General features: G+C 47.7%; 1 protein-coding gene across 1 annotated transcript; it reads left to right on the top strand.

The window, feature by feature from the left end:
• The first annotated feature begins 2,046 nt into the window (after nt 1-2,046).
• On the top strand, nt 2,047-15,027 carry LOC308377489 (serine/threonine-protein phosphatase PP1-beta catalytic subunit). Its single transcript, XM_080854175.1, has 8 exons — nt 2,047-2,118; nt 6,953-7,084; nt 10,560-10,790; nt 11,223-11,327; nt 11,667-11,738; nt 11,966-12,117; nt 12,477-12,611; nt 12,830-15,027. Exons 1-8 carry the CDS (start codon nt 2,067-2,069, stop codon nt 12,932-12,934), a joined length of 984 nt encoding a protein of 327 aa, XP_080710301.1. The 5' UTR covers nt 2,047-2,066; the 3' UTR covers nt 12,935-15,027.
• Nucleotides 15,028-15,074: the final 47 nt, after the last annotated feature.

Genomic DNA, 15,074 nt, shown 5'->3' with positions numbered 1-15,074 from the left:
CTCTCTTCAAAGCTTTGCTGTAGCTTTGCTGTAGCACTAAATCAGAAATAGAAATTAAAACTCATGGATTGATGTTACTCTTGGGCAGGGGGGGGGGGGGGGGGGGGGGGCAGTGAAGAGATTCCACTCTGAACAAGCCTTCAGACTTTAATGTGTTTAAGGGGGCACTGTGGCACAAGCAGTGGCCTCAGCCGCATTCGGGGTTAATGCCCGTGGGGGACACGGGTTCGAATCCAGCCCGATGTAATTTGTCCTGTCCACTCCCCATCTCTTCTACCTCTCATTTCCTGTCCCACTCTTAACTGCACTATCGATTAAAGGCAAAAAAGCCCAAAAGTAAATCTTGAAAAAAAAAAAAGACTTTAATGTGTTTGTAGTGGAGAACCAACATTCTTATCTGCTGCTCTTCACCAGGCTCAGCCGTTCATCTTTACCCGCCACAACAGTCAACCCAGCCCTGCCCCAGTCACAACCCCAGGCCCCACATCAGACCCTGCATCAGACCCCACATCCACCCCGCACGAAACAACCTCTGCCCCTCCAGTGCCCACATGCCCAGCCTCTGTGCCTGTGTGGGTACCAGTGGTCCTGGCCATAACAGGCCTTCTGATTGGCTGGGGAATCACCTGGATGGTGTTCTCGCGGCAACAACGACGGATGCTGAAGAGCATGAAGACAGAAGGAAAGGACACAGACAAGAAAGAGACAGGGTTGTAACGGGGGTTGTTCACTCCAACAATTGAACTGTTCCAGCAAAAACCATGTGCTCTTTATAAGCAGACACAGGGAAGTTGTAGCAAATAGGTTAGATTTATGCTTATTATGTATGTCAATTATGTGACACATCAAACCCATGCACTGCAACTGCAGTATGCAACAATTCATATAATATACAGTGCCACTGTACCACAGAACTATCAGCCCACCACAGTGGGAAACATAATACAAGAATTTAGTATAAAACACAGGTTCATTCAACATTGTACATAAAAGTTGTTTGTGAATGTACTGGTCTTTATCGTTATCAGAGTAGCACATTTATTACATTGAAGAACACTCTTGTAATTCATTGATTCAAAAACAATAATAGTATTAATTATATAACATCGCATCACATCACAACCACACACACACAACAAACTTTTGGTAGGCTATGTCATATATTAGAATTAAAATCCAATTGAGTTATTTCACATAATGACCATGTAAGCCTATACAGGCCAGAGGAAATGTCTAATTGAACTGTATATTAATGGGGAATTTAGTCATTCCTTCGTACATGATTACTGGGTGAGCTTTTCTCTGGGGACACATTTGTTTACACTTAAAAGGTTATTCATGAAATAAGCCTATCTTTGAGATATTTTGTATGGAACTTCATATGGGGCGACAGTGGTACAGGAGCTACAGAAGTCGTTTAGTAATCAGAAGGGTTAGTTCGATTCCCTGACGAAGCGTCCTTGAGCAAGACACTGAACCCCTAATTGCTCCTGATGTGCACTGTGCCATCAGTGTAAATGTGTATACATGTGAAGGTTCGCTTTGGATAAAAGCGTGTACTAAATGAACGTCAGGTGAAGTGTCTGTAAATCATTTGTGTTTAAGCCCTGGTGGCTAAGCAATAAAATAGCTAATTCTGAGTTCTGTCTTTCTTCTCTTACCAACAGTGTCACATGAAACCTCTTGCAGGCTAGGTTAGGCTTTGAAACAATGGATTTCGGACTGTCGCAATCTATATGAGAGAAGACTCCCCTGAACAATTCATTGAAAAACTCAAGGAAACATGAGCTCTTAACTGAATCCTTTGAAAGGGAAACATGATCCTACCTGCCTGTTTGTTAATTTTTGATAAGCTATAATTGCCCCGTTGAATAACTATATTGACAGGCTTATGTGATAAGCTGTTTTTGCAATTCTACACAAATAACGTAAGTACGTAGCCCATAGCCTACCTTGACATTTCACAAACACATATACGCACTTGGCAGGATATTTACTGCGCGTTTAACTGTCGCCCTCTGGCTGTGAGAACGAGAATCGCCATTCTTTACAGTTCTTCTTAGAAGATGGCGGAGGGTGAGCTTAACGTTGACAGCATCATCTCCCGACTCTTGGAAGGTAATGTACCTTGTTTTAGCAACGTTTTCCATTTGTGTCTCGACTGAAACTCTGCTATAGACTGTGTGACAATAAAATGACATTTTCAGACATTCGACGTATTCGGAAATCAAGTAACGTTAGCTTGTCAGACCTGTTTTTGTTAGCTAACCTTAGATGTGGCCAAAGTGCAGTTTGTTAGCCTGTAATTAGCTCGGTAGCTTTACGATATTTTGTTTTGCCCAAATGAAGAAAATAAGACGTTTATTACGTGCTTGCAGCAAAACAGTAACCGTGTTTCGAGGAGCTGGTTTCGACAAACAGACTATTTAGACACGTTGAAATAATCTTTAGCTAACGTTAGCTTGTTCGTTTTAGTAGGCGCTCTTGGTTACCCAGCCGTCAGGCTAGTTAGCTATCGCTAGCTAGCTAACGTTGTCGTTCTCCCTGCCTGGTTTATGTCAGATGTTTTGGACTGCAATCAGACAGTCGACTCTGAAACCTAGCCTGCCTTAGATTAAATGGATGTCATTTTGAATATGAGTTTGATTCTGGCATTATGTCTGTATTAAGAACGTGCTTGAATTAACGTTTGTTTTTCAATATCAAGAAATAACATTTGCTAGCAGCTCCAGGTCGGGTCAGGAGCAATAGCGGGAGCCTGCGAACACACCCCCACATTACCATTTGTAGAGATGTGTGCTGCAGGTTGGAGCTATGGTTTCTACCCGCGACTAGCCGAACAATATACATTGTGAGGGAGGTGGCCTTGCCTGCCACCAGTTCTGCCCATTGCTTAACATCGTTATTCTGTGAACGATCACTAACATTTCGGTAAATAACATTGCCAATCAGAAGGGCTATGGCAGCATTCTGTTGGTAAAGGTGTCGTCTTGTCGGTAGTTCCAAATATTGAATTTCCTCTTGTTTAAAAACACTGTAATCTCACATTGTGTTGGCTTCACAATGACAACTCTCCCCTTACAGTCGTGATGCTCGTCTCCATAATTCCATGTCGTCAAGTAGCACAGAGAAAGGATCTACACGAGTGATTGCCTTCGAAACACTTGTACGTCTTTGACCATGCGGCGTTCCCTTCTATTTTGTTTCTGCATTACATATGTGTGTTTCGATACAATAATAACAAGGACGGCACGTTGGAGTTCACAGCAATGTAGGGGTCTTTATGTATGGGCAGGAGAGAGTGTAAGTGGGAGACCATTTAGATCCACTCGCTTGTATACAGTACCCATGACTCTCTGTCCCACTTGGAACAAAACATATGCCCAGCAGTGGCAGCCACCTGCTACTAGCTTGCTCTTGTTCTTGCCCCCCCCCCCCCAATACCCTCCTGTCTGTTTTACACTGTGTATTCTTGGCATGAAATTGCAAGCATGAGAGAATATGAGTTTGCATGAATGTCCGCAAGTTATATTGTCCTTGGACAGGTTAATGTTTTGACCTTTTGTGTGTGAGATGTACGCATGTGTGCAGGGAGATGGTCAGGAGCACAGCTCTTCACTTTTTATTTTAGGAGCCTCATAGGTGTGTGTGTGTGTGTGTGTGTGTGTGTGTGTGTGTGTGTGTGTGTGTGTGTGTGTGTGTGTGTGTGTGTGTGTGTGTGTGTGTGTGTGTGTGTGTGTGTGTGTGTGTGTGTGTGTGTGTGTGTGTGTGTGTGTGTGTGTGTGTCAGTGCTGGTGGCTATTTAAAAGGTACAGCACTGGGAATTGACATCCTGGGCATTGGCAGGCCTAGTTTGGTACATCATGCACACTGCTGCTTTTAGCTGGCGTGGATGAAATGTCCTTGTGAGTTATCCCCTGCCAAAGGTCATCTGAGTTCATACATTAAGCTCCACATAGAGGGTCTGTGTAAACAGAGGCAGCCGTTGGCCTTTTAACAGACACAGGTGGGGATTCACACAGGTGCGATGACACCCTTCACCTTAGAGTGGGGGAAAAGACCAATGAACCAATGAACCAATGAACTTGCTGTTAACCTGTAGCCCTAGTTGGTAATATGCGGAAAAACATGATTATTGCACTGAGCAAGTGGGGGTGTTGTCTGGGCTGGTAGGCTTTATAAGAATATGCATCATTTTTCAGGGTGAATTGGCCATTGAATTAATACCCTTCAAAATGGTATTTGTTTTGTGCCAAAATACCTTATCTATGCCACGGATTATGATATTCAGAAGAAAATTGGGCTATGGTGGGTCTTATTTTTTACCTCTTGTGTTTATCCTCTATAGAGGTTGAATGTTAATTGAAAGGACTGTTGGAAAAACAGCCTGCGTTTTGAAGACACCCCTCCTTTCGTCACAGTAGGCTAGGGTTTACAGTTCAACGGATCCAAGCCAATTAGTGACCCTAAACACTGGTGTCATATAGTCAACCCCCACCACCAACACACATACGTGTGTGTGTGTGTGTGTGTGTGTGTGTGTGTGTGTGTGTGTGTGTGTGTGTGTGTGTGTGTGTGTGTGTGTGTGTGTGTGTGTGTGTGTGTGTGTGTGTGTGTGTGTGTGTGTGTGTGTGTGTGTGTGTGTGTGTGTGTGTGTGTGTGCTATTGTGTTAAGACAAACCCAGACCCAGTTCAGTGCTCTCAATTCTGCGTGGCGTGCCTCGAATAGGGCCACCGGCCTGCTTCTGATGTGGCTGGCGCACACACACACACACACTGCTTCTGATGTGGCTGGCCTGATTGGAGATGTGTTGAGAGGGTTCAGCGCTTCAGGTGATCCACCGATCTGTCTTTTCCGTGTGACACGCGTAATCGCTCCTCATTTTGGAATGTAGGCTAACTGTGTTGCGCTGGCCCATCACTCTCCTAAAAGGCCCACTTGAAGGAGGCAACCTCTACGGCTGTGGCCCACAGGACTGAGAGGACCGGGCTGGGTCCTGGAGATGATCCTGTACAGTCCACTTTAACCTGATGGTGGGGGAGAGGGAGATGGAGAGAGGGAGAGTGGATGATAAAGGGAGAGAGTGGGGGAAAGAGGGAGAGTGGATGATAAAGGGAGAGAGTGGGGGAAAGGGAGAGAGTGATAAAGGGAGAGAGTGATAAAGGGAGAGTGTGATAAAGGGAGAGTGGAGAGTGGAGAGTGGGGCAAAGGGAGAGAGTGAGGGAGAGTGGAGAGTGGGGCAAATGGAGAGAGTGGGGCAAACGGAGAGAGTTGGGGAAATTAGGGAGACGGAGAGGGAGGGAGAGAGTGGGGGAAATTAGGGAGACTGAGAGGGAGGGAGAGAGTGGGGGAAAGCGGGAGAGTGGGGCAAAGGGAGAGAGTGAGGGAAAGGGAGAGAGTGGATGATAAAGGGAGAGAGTGGGGCAAAGGGAGAGAGTGGATGATAAAGGGAGAGAGTGGATGATAAAGGGAGAGAGTGGGGCAAAGGGAGAGAGTGGATGATAAAGGGAGAGAGTGGATGATAAAGGGAGAGAGTGGGGCAAAGGGAGAGAGTGGATGATAAAGGGAGAGAGTGGATGATAAAGGGAGAGAGTGGATGATAAAGGGAGAGAGTGGATGATAAAGGGAGAGAGTGGATGATAAAGGGAGAGAGTGGGGCAAAGGGAGAGAGTGGGGCAAAGGGAGAGAGTGAGGGAGAGTGGAGAGTGGGGCAAATGGAGAGAGTTGGGGAAATTAGGGAGACGGAGAGGGAGGGAGAGAGTGGGGGAAATTAGGGAGACGGAGAGGGAGGGAGAGAGTGGGGGAAATTAGGGAGACTGAGAGGGAGGGAGAGAGTGGGGGAAAGCGGGAGAGTGGGGCAAAGGGAGAGAGTGAGGGAAAGGGAGAGAGTGGATGATAAAGGGAGAGAGTGGGGGAAAGAGAGAGTGAGGCAAAGAGGGAGAGTGGGGGAAAGAGGGAGAGTGGGGAATATTAGGGAGACGGAGCGAAAGAGGGAGACTGAGAGCCTGAGCCAGGGGAGGGGAATTGCTCCACTCCACTCCCAGCAGGCACAGGCTGTGTTTGGGGCTAGAGTTCAACCTCCCTCGGCAAACCTCAGAGATCTGTGCTAGCTAGTGTACAAGTTGCCTAGTGCCCCTTGCTCTGTGCACATTATTGACGCAACACACACATGAGGTTAAGCAGGAAGTGCAGGCGGAGACACCACTTTGTACACAGTGGCACTCCTGCATGGGCCTAGATACAGCATGCAGAGGCCTTCTTTGACAGAATGTAGTCATGTGAACATATCTTACAAGACTTACGTGTGCACACACTCTGATAAAACACTCACACTCTCACACACACACACACACACACACACACACTTACATACATGTGGCTGTAAAGCCCCACTCACAACCCCTCTTCTGTAAGGAGTTTTCCTGTATATCAGGTGGCTCCCTTAAGGCTAGGACTGGGTCTGAGTGTTTTCTTTTTGTGTCTTCTCCATGCTTTTCTGGGGGAAATATTGTCCTTGTTTTTGTTTTGCAGAGCTGAAAGGTCACTCTGTGTGAATATGTATAGTGTGTGTGCGCGTGTGGTGTGTGTGCGCGTGCGTGTAAGAGAGACACTGGGGTGTTTGATGGTGCAGATGACTGGTGTGTCATCTGAAGGACCAAACCAGGGCCAAGCCATCTGTTTGAGTGGAGCTCTCACTTCTCTCTCTCGCTCTCTCTCTCTTTCTCGATGTTTCTCTCTCCTCTCTCCTTCTCTTTCACACACACACACAAACAAACACACACACCCGAAATTTGTTTCCACAGCAGAGGGTTGCCAAGTCTTACAGCTCAGAATGAATGGAGAATATGATGGGCAGGATTAACACCTCTCTCTCTCTCTCTCTCTCTCTCTCTCTCTCTCTCTCTCTCTCTCTCTCTCTCTCTCTCTCTCTCTCCCCCCCCCCCCCCTCAGTGCGAGGATGCAGGCCGGGGAAGATTGTGCAGATGACGGAGGCGGAGGTGCGTGGGCTCTGCATCAAGTCCCGCGAGATCTTCCTGAGCCAGCCAATCCTGCTGGAGCTTGAGGCTCCGCTCAAGATATGTGGTGAGTGTGCAGACACACACACACACACACACACACACACACACACACACACACACACCACCACGAACAAACACGCCTACCTGTCACACACACACACACACACACCTGTTACACACACACACACACACACACACACCTGTTACACACATACACAAACCTGTTACACACATACACACCTCACACACAGACAAATAGCACACATGCACCATACATCAAAACACCACTGTACACTTGTTATGATCATCATGCATATAAACACACACACATACACACACACACACACACACACACACACACACACACTGTTCCATAGGCATCATCACCTCTTACATACACATGACCAATCAGCTAACAGCAGTATGTATTCACCTTCCTTGTGTGATGTTTGGCAGTGACACCTTGATGGATCAGACAGTGTGACACATGCAGGTTGTCATCCTGGCAGCACAAGCTTGCCATTTGGCAGAAGCCTTGGCACTCCTCAAACTCACTGTGGCCCCAGCCTGACCCCACTTTCACGGAGAGTGGGGTGACGTCTGTGTAAATTCTATTTTATGAGCTCTATAACCATTATGGGGCATAATTATCTTAACGATTATCCTCCCAAACATCATGTACTGAACAAGCTATTTTATAATCGTCCCAACACCGGTAGTCTATTCCCCCCGTCTTTGTCCATGAACTTGACGTCTTGCCTTCCCTGTCAGCTTTATTGCCAATTAAAATTACAAAGTGTAAAATTGCAATGATGTACTTTGTCGTCAGCAGGTCCCATAAAACCAAATTGGCATTTACCACAGGCATTGAGGTGCTTATATGCAGTGCTGTCTCCACATCCGTGCTGCTACATAATAATTCATTCATTTTATTTGTTGAACATATACAAAAACGGCAGAGGCCTGGTGCTCCACAGCAGCCCAGTGTGTCTGTGTGTCTGTGTGTGTCTGTGTGTGCATGCTTCTGTGTGTGTGGGTTGTCGTCTGGCTGCAGAGCCTGCCCTTGAAACAGCTGGTTGTTGGCATAAAAGCTGCAGCGCTCTGCTTGTGTGGGTGGGAGCAGGAGGCCGGAGCAACACACCGGAGAGGAGCGATCAGAACACATCTCCTCCTTTAGTGGGCTAGTGTTTCTATTGAGAGAGAGGAGCGATCAGAACACATCTCCTCCTTTAGTGGGCTAGTGTTTCTATTGAGAGAGAGGAGCGATCAGAACACATCTCCTCCTTTAGTGGGCTAGTGTTTCTATTGAGGGAGAGGAGTGATCAGGACACATCTCCTCCTTTAGTGGGCTAGTGTTTCTATTGAGGGAGAGGAGCGATCAGGACACATCTCCTCCTTTAGTGGGCTAATGTTTCTACTGGAGCGATCAGGACACATCTCCTCCTTTAGTGGGCTAGTGTTTCTACTGGAGCGATCAGGACACATCTCCTCCTTTAGTGGGCTAGTGTTGCTATTGAGGGAGAGGAGCGATCAGGACACATCTCCTCCTTTAGTGGGCTAGTGTTTCTACTGGAGCGATCAGGACACATCTCCTCCTTTAGTGGGCTAGTGTTTCTACTGGAGCGATCAGGACACATCTCCTCCTTTAGTGGGCTAGTGTTGCTATTGAGGGAGAGGAGCGATCAGGACACATCTCCTCCTTTAGTGGGCTAGTGTTGCTATTGAGGGAGAGGAGCGATCAGGACACATCTCCTCCTTTAGTGGGCTAGTGTTTCTACTGAGGGAGAGGAGCGATCAGAACACATCTCCTCCTTTAGTGGGCTAGTGTTTCTATTGAGGGAGAGAAACGATCAGGACACATCTCCTCCTTTAGTGGGCTAGTGTTTCTACTGAGGGAGAGGAGCGATCAGGACACATCTCCTCCTTTAGTGGGCTAATGTTTCTACTGGAGCGATCAGGACACACCTCCTCCTTTAGTCGGCTAGTGTTTCTACTGGAGCGATCAGGACACATCTCCTCCTTTAGTGGGCTAGTGTTTCTACTGGAGCGATCAGGACACATCTCCTCCTTTAGTGGGCTAGTGTTTCTACTGGAGCGATCAGGACACATCTCCTCCTTTAGTGGGCTATTGTTTCTACTGAGGGAGAGGAGCGATCAGGACACATCTCCTCCTTTAGTGGGCTAGTGTTTCTACTGAGGGAGAGGAGCGATCAGGACACATCTCCTCCTTTAGTGGGCTAGTGTTTCTACTGGAGCGATCAGGACACATCTCCTCCTTTAGTGGGCTATTGTTTCTACTGAGGGAGAGGAGCGATCAGGACACACCTCCTCCTTTAGTGGGCTAGTGTTTCTACTGAGGGAGAGGAGCGATCAGGACACATCTCCTCCTTTAGTGGGCTAGTGTTTCTACTGGAGCGATCAGGACACATCTCCTCCTTTAGTGGGCTAGTGTTTCTACTGAGGGAGAGGAGCGATCAGGACACATCTCCTCCTTTAGTGGGCTAGTGTTTCTACTGGAGCGATCAGGACACATCTCCTCCTTTAGTGGGCTAGTGTTTCTACTGAGGGAATGGAGCGATCAGGACACACCTCCTCCTTTAGGGTGCTAGTGTTTCTACTGAGGGAATGGAGCGATCAGGACACACCTCCTCCTTTAGGGTGCTAGTGTTTCTACTGAAGGAGAGGAGCGATCAGGACACATCTCCTCCTTTAGTGGGCTAGTGTTTCTATTGAGGGAGAGGAGCGATCAGGACACATCTCCTCCTTTAGTGGGCTAGTGTTTCTCCTGAGGGAGAGGAGCGATCAGGACACATCTCCTCCTTTAGTGGGCTAGTGTTTCTACTGAGGGAGAGGAGCGATCAGGACACATCTCCTCCTTTAGTGGGCTAGTGTTTCTACTGGAGCGATCAGGACACATCTCCTCCTTTAGTGGGCTAGTGTATCTACTGAGGGAATGGTTGTCCAGTGTTGGCAGCCTCAGGATGATGAAATCACCTCCAGTCGAAGTGAGCCTGGAAAGTGAGGATTTGCTGTCCAGTCCAAAGCACCTGCAGGTTAATGGTGATGGAGGGGTTTGGAGGAGGAGGCAGCAGAGGAGGAGGAGGAGGAGGAGGAGGAGGAGGTAGTGGAGGAGGAGGAGGTAGTGGAGGAGGAGGAGGGAGAGGAAGGGGGGAGGTGCATGCGTGTCTGGGACTGAGCAGAGCTGGTGTGTAGGGCAAAAAGTGGAACGCTGGGATATAAATGGCCTCCTCACACCCAAGAGAGTCTGCAGTCCAAGACCCTCATCAGAGCAGCAAGGACAGCAATCAGACACCCCCCCCCTCCCTTTTTCTCTCTTCTTTTTATCGTCTTGGCTTATTTCTTTTCGATCGTACCAAATATATGTGTGTGTGTGTGTATGTAAATATATTTAATTTATATATATTTATTAATTATGTTTGTGTGTCTGTGTATTTGTATATACCCCCCCCCCCGTTTCTCTCTCTCTCCCTCCCGCTTGCTCTGTCTGTGTATCTTAATTCTGTTTCCTGTCTCTGCAGGGGACATCCATGGGCAGTACACAGACCTGCTTCGGCTCTTTGAGTACGGGGGCTTCCCTCCTGAGGCTAACTACCTGTTCCTGGGCGACTACGTGGACCGGGGCAAGCAGTCCCTGGAGACCATCTGCCTGCTGCTGGCCTACAAGATCAAATACCCCGAGAACTTCTTCCTGCTGCGCGGCAACCACGAGTGTGCCTCCATCAACCGCATCTACGGCTTCTACGATGAGTGTGAGTGCACACACAAACACCTCTCTCTGTCTCTCGCTCTCTCTGTCTCTCGCTCGCTCGCACACACACACAAATATACATGCGCAGACACACACACACACAAATATACATGCGCAGACACACACACACACACACACACACACTCACACACATACAATGTGTCGGTTGATTCCACATGTGTTTGGCAAAATCACACTCGTACTCTCTCCCTGTTTGGTCGCAACAGAAAGTCATAGTCAGCAGAGCAGACAGCGTGAAAAAAAAAATAATAAGCTTGCACCAATTTGAGTCAGTTGGGTTACAGCAAACCAATTTTGTAAGACTGCACATGCATCACCCACCCACACACACACACACACAAACACACACACACACACAAAAGAATACTTCTGTAGACATTAACACGTGTTGTTGCTTTGTCCCAATCTGCAGGCAAGCGCAGGTTCAATATCAAACTGTGGAAGACCTTCACAGACTGCTTCAACTGCCTGCCCATAGCTGCCATTATCGATGAGAAGATCTTCTGCTGTCATGGAGGTGTGTGTCTGTCTGGCATACCATCTGCCTGTCTGTCTCGTCAGTCCTGTGTGCCTGTCTGTCTCGTCAGTCCTGTGTGCCTGTCTGTCTCATCAGTCCTGTGTGCCTGTCTACCCATTTACCCGCTCGATGTGTCACTCATCTGTTTGTTGTATTCTTATCCATGTCTGGAGTGTTTGGCCATCGGTGTGGGTGTGGGCATTTTGGTCCTTCGGGCTGTGTCTGGCTGTCTGTCTGTTTGCCTGTCTGTCTCTCTGTGTGTCTCATCCTGCTGTCTCTCTGTGTGTCTCATCCTGCTGTCTCTCTGTGTGTCTCATCCTGCTGTCTCACTTTCCCAAGGTCTCTCTCCTGACCTGCAGTCCATGGAGCAGATTCGTCGCATCATGAGGCCTACAGATGTGCCAGACACAGGTACTCCACTGTGCACACACACACACACACACACACACATATACACACACACACATACACCAACACACACATACACCAACACACACCAGACACAGGTTCTCTACTGTGCACATCTTCCCCTGTTTGTTTGAGGGTTTGAATGCCCTGCCAGTGCTGAGGATACAGGTGAATATTATGATTTGTTGTTTGACTATAACATGGTGTGTTTTGTGTGTGTGCATTGTCAGGGTTGCTCTGTGACTTGCTGTGGTCCGACCCGGATAAGGACGTGCAGGGATGGGGTGAGAACGACCGCGGCGTCTCCTTCACCTTCGGGGCTGACGTGGTCAGCAAGTTCCTCAACCGCCACGATCTGGACCTCATCTGCAGAGCACACCAGGTATGCTGTGTCCGAACAAATGCAAGGAAAAAAGAAAAATGCCTAGGTCTGACTAATCATTCCTTTTTTGTGTGTGTGGTATTCCTCTCAATGCTGATTCTGGCATCTCTCTGTGCATTTCCATAGTATACAGCATATGTAACATAAATAAGAGATGATTCATATGAATAAGTGATAGTTAATAATGTATTTGTAAATAACCCTGTATCACTTAATTATGAAGGCATGTGGTGCTGCTGAGGTTGAGTTGGAGATCCTCGCTAAGGCTGTAACTGTGATGAGTGGTCTTGAGGAGGAGTGGTGATAGCGCGCGGTGGAGATTAACGGGCAGTGTTTGTGTTTGTGTTTGTTTGTATCAGGTTGTGGAGGATGGATACGAGTTCTTTGCCAAGCGACAGCTGGTGACGCTGTTCTCAGCTCCAAACTACTGCGGGGAGTTTGACAACGCCGGAGGAATGATGAGTGTGGATGAGTCTCTCATGTGCTCTTTCCAGGTATCTCTCTCTCTCTCACTCTCACACTCACTCTCACACTCACACTCTCGTGCATGCAGACAGATATTCTGCAGACAGGCAGTACACAAGCAGGTTTTTTTTTACCGTGCTCTTACAGTGTATATCTGTCTGTCTTTTTCCTGGTATTTTTCTCTTCCTCTCACTTTTCCATCCCATTTTATCTCTCTTCCTCTCCCTCCCTGTCTTCTTCTTCTCAGATTTTGAAGCCTTCGGAGAAGAAAGCTAAGTATCAGTATGGGGGCGTGAACTCAGGTCGGCCAGTCACCCCCCCACGCACGGCTCAGGCCCCCAAGAAGAGGTGAGCACCTGGGCCGTCCACCAGCACCCCCCCAGGACCCCCACCACCTCCACCTCCACCCCAGGGGCAGCACAGCCCTACTGCACCTACCCCTCTTTTCTCTCTCTCTCTCGCTGAAGAGAGTGCATACAGCCCCTTACACTCACACACACACACACACACACACACACTCACACACACACACACACACACACTCACACTCACCTACATACCCCTCACCACTTTCTTATGTACATATAAAAGCGAGAATTTGCTGTGACTAATGTTCCTGTTCCTTTGCTTGTTTGTTGGTCATTTTGAAGGGATCCATAGAAAGTGACTGTGGTCTTTTCCATGAGATGTGTAGTGCTCTGCCCTCCACTGTTACAAGGTGCAGCAATATCAGACTAAATAGTTCAAGTGTGCGCGTGTGTGCTTAGTGTTTGGGCACATGGGGACGACTGTGTTTGTGTGTGCGCTTGTGGAAAGGATACTTTCCTGCCTTCAATTAAAGAGAGAGTGTGTGTGTGTGTGTGTGTGTGTGTGTGTGTGTGTGTGTGTGTGTGTGTGTGTGAGTGAGTGAGAGAGAGAGAGAGAGAATGTGCCAGGATAAGAGGGAGGGTGTACGGGCCTTGGTGAGGATAGCCTATTCGGAAGGGGGAAAGAACCCCCCTCACCTCAGCCAGTGGGTACATCTCTATTAGCTCCATGTTTGTTCTATTTCTAGTTGGCACAGGCTCTTAAAGCCCTGGCCCTTAAGGTACCCCATAACACCCCCCTCCTGCCCCCCCCCCCCAGACTCAAGAATGTTATCTCTCATCTGTAGATGTGTTACCATTCAGCTCCTGAGACAACGAAAAAGAACCAAGTGTACATATAAACCAAACCACTCATAAGAACTCATACATTCACCCTAAACGGATTAACAAAACTAAGAAATAAACAAAACAAACAAACAAACAAAAGAGAATGTAGTTGTCACTCATCGTAGGTGTGTCGTTTTGATTTAAGTCTGTGCATTCACACTGGCAGGAGCCTGTGGTAGGGCGAGGACTAGTACACAGGTCAGACAGTAGGCCCCTCTGGAGCTTCATGCTCCGCTCCACTCCCCTGCCTGAGGAGGTTGTTAGACCTCAGGGTCAGCTCCACTCCTCTCTCCTGCCTGAGGAGTAGACCTCAGGGTTTGCTCCTGTGCCTGCCTTGCCAGGGTGAATGCACTTTGGAGGCCAAGGCTGAAGATGACACGCGACCATACCATGAGAATCATAGCAGCGTACAACGCACAGTGTTCTTCTTAAGTCACATAGTGTATCTAAATGTACTGACAGTGGTGTTACGTTGGGACTACCACCAAGGATGGTGAACGATTCTTGAAAGTGAACGTAGAAAATGAGTTGTGCAGAGAGCCTCCCACTTGTTAAAGTGTGTGAGTTCAGATGGGGGGGGGGTGTGCTCGTGGTTGCCTGAACAGCTCTTGTTATTCAGGCAAGACGGGTCTTCCACCTCCTGACTCCTGTGTCTCTTCAGGCACATAGAGGGGACCTAAAATGTTTGGTGAGTACGTTAATGAGGAACAGCAATGTAACTGCTCAGTTTGAAGTTGGGTTGAGTCATCAGTTTATCAGACTTCAATCTCACTTCCGCTAACATACAGGACCATCGAGTATTCGTATAGTGGAATAGGCCTTTTAAAATGCTGACAGAGCAAATACTGCACTAGGCTGAAATTGTTGGTCTGGTGTTGATGCATTCGGTCCTCGTCAGCGGGTCTAAGGTTCGTGGCCCAGGTGTAGACTTGAAATGGGTAAAACTGATTACTGGTCAGACGTGTTGGTCATCATGTCCTCTTCAGCCTAGTCTCCACTATCAATCCTTCAGTCTCCACGCACATCTGTGCCAGTGACAAGGAAGCATCGTCCGTCTCGTAAGGTCTTTTTTCAGGCTTTAATTTTAGATTTTGCCGTATGCCTTGTTTTATTCTATTAAACCTAACACTTCCGGGTGAGAAAATGTAAAAGTGTTTTAAATTAAAAAATGAAGAAAAAAAAAGTCAGTTTTGAAATTTGTACCAGTTTGTTTCAGACTCTTTGAGTGGAATAAATGGAACTGTGCTGTCAACTCAAGTCTCGAGTCTTTTGTGGTTAGGGATCATTCGCACTTTTCAG

This window comes from Sprattus sprattus (assembly GCF_963457725.1).
Source record: "Sprattus sprattus genome assembly, chromosome: 16".
Taxonomy (NCBI): Eukaryota; Metazoa; Chordata; class Actinopteri; order Clupeiformes; family Clupeidae; genus Sprattus; species Sprattus sprattus.
This window is presented reverse-complemented; position numbering and strand designations above follow the sequence as displayed.

Excerpts from the sequence above, each read along its gene's own strand:
- LOC308377489 (XM_080854175.1), top strand. The coding sequence starts at position 2,067 with ATGGCGGAGGGTGAGCTTAACGTTGACAGCATCATCTCCCGACTCTTG. Across the intron at positions 10,791-11,222 it reads CTACGGCTTCTACGATGAGT|GCAAGCGCAGGTTCAATATC; the intron begins GTGAGTGCACAC and ends CCCAATCTGCAG. Across the intron at positions 12,118-12,476 it reads TCATCTGCAGAGCACACCAG|GTTGTGGAGGATGGATACGA; the intron begins GTATGCTGTGTC and ends TGTTTGTATCAG.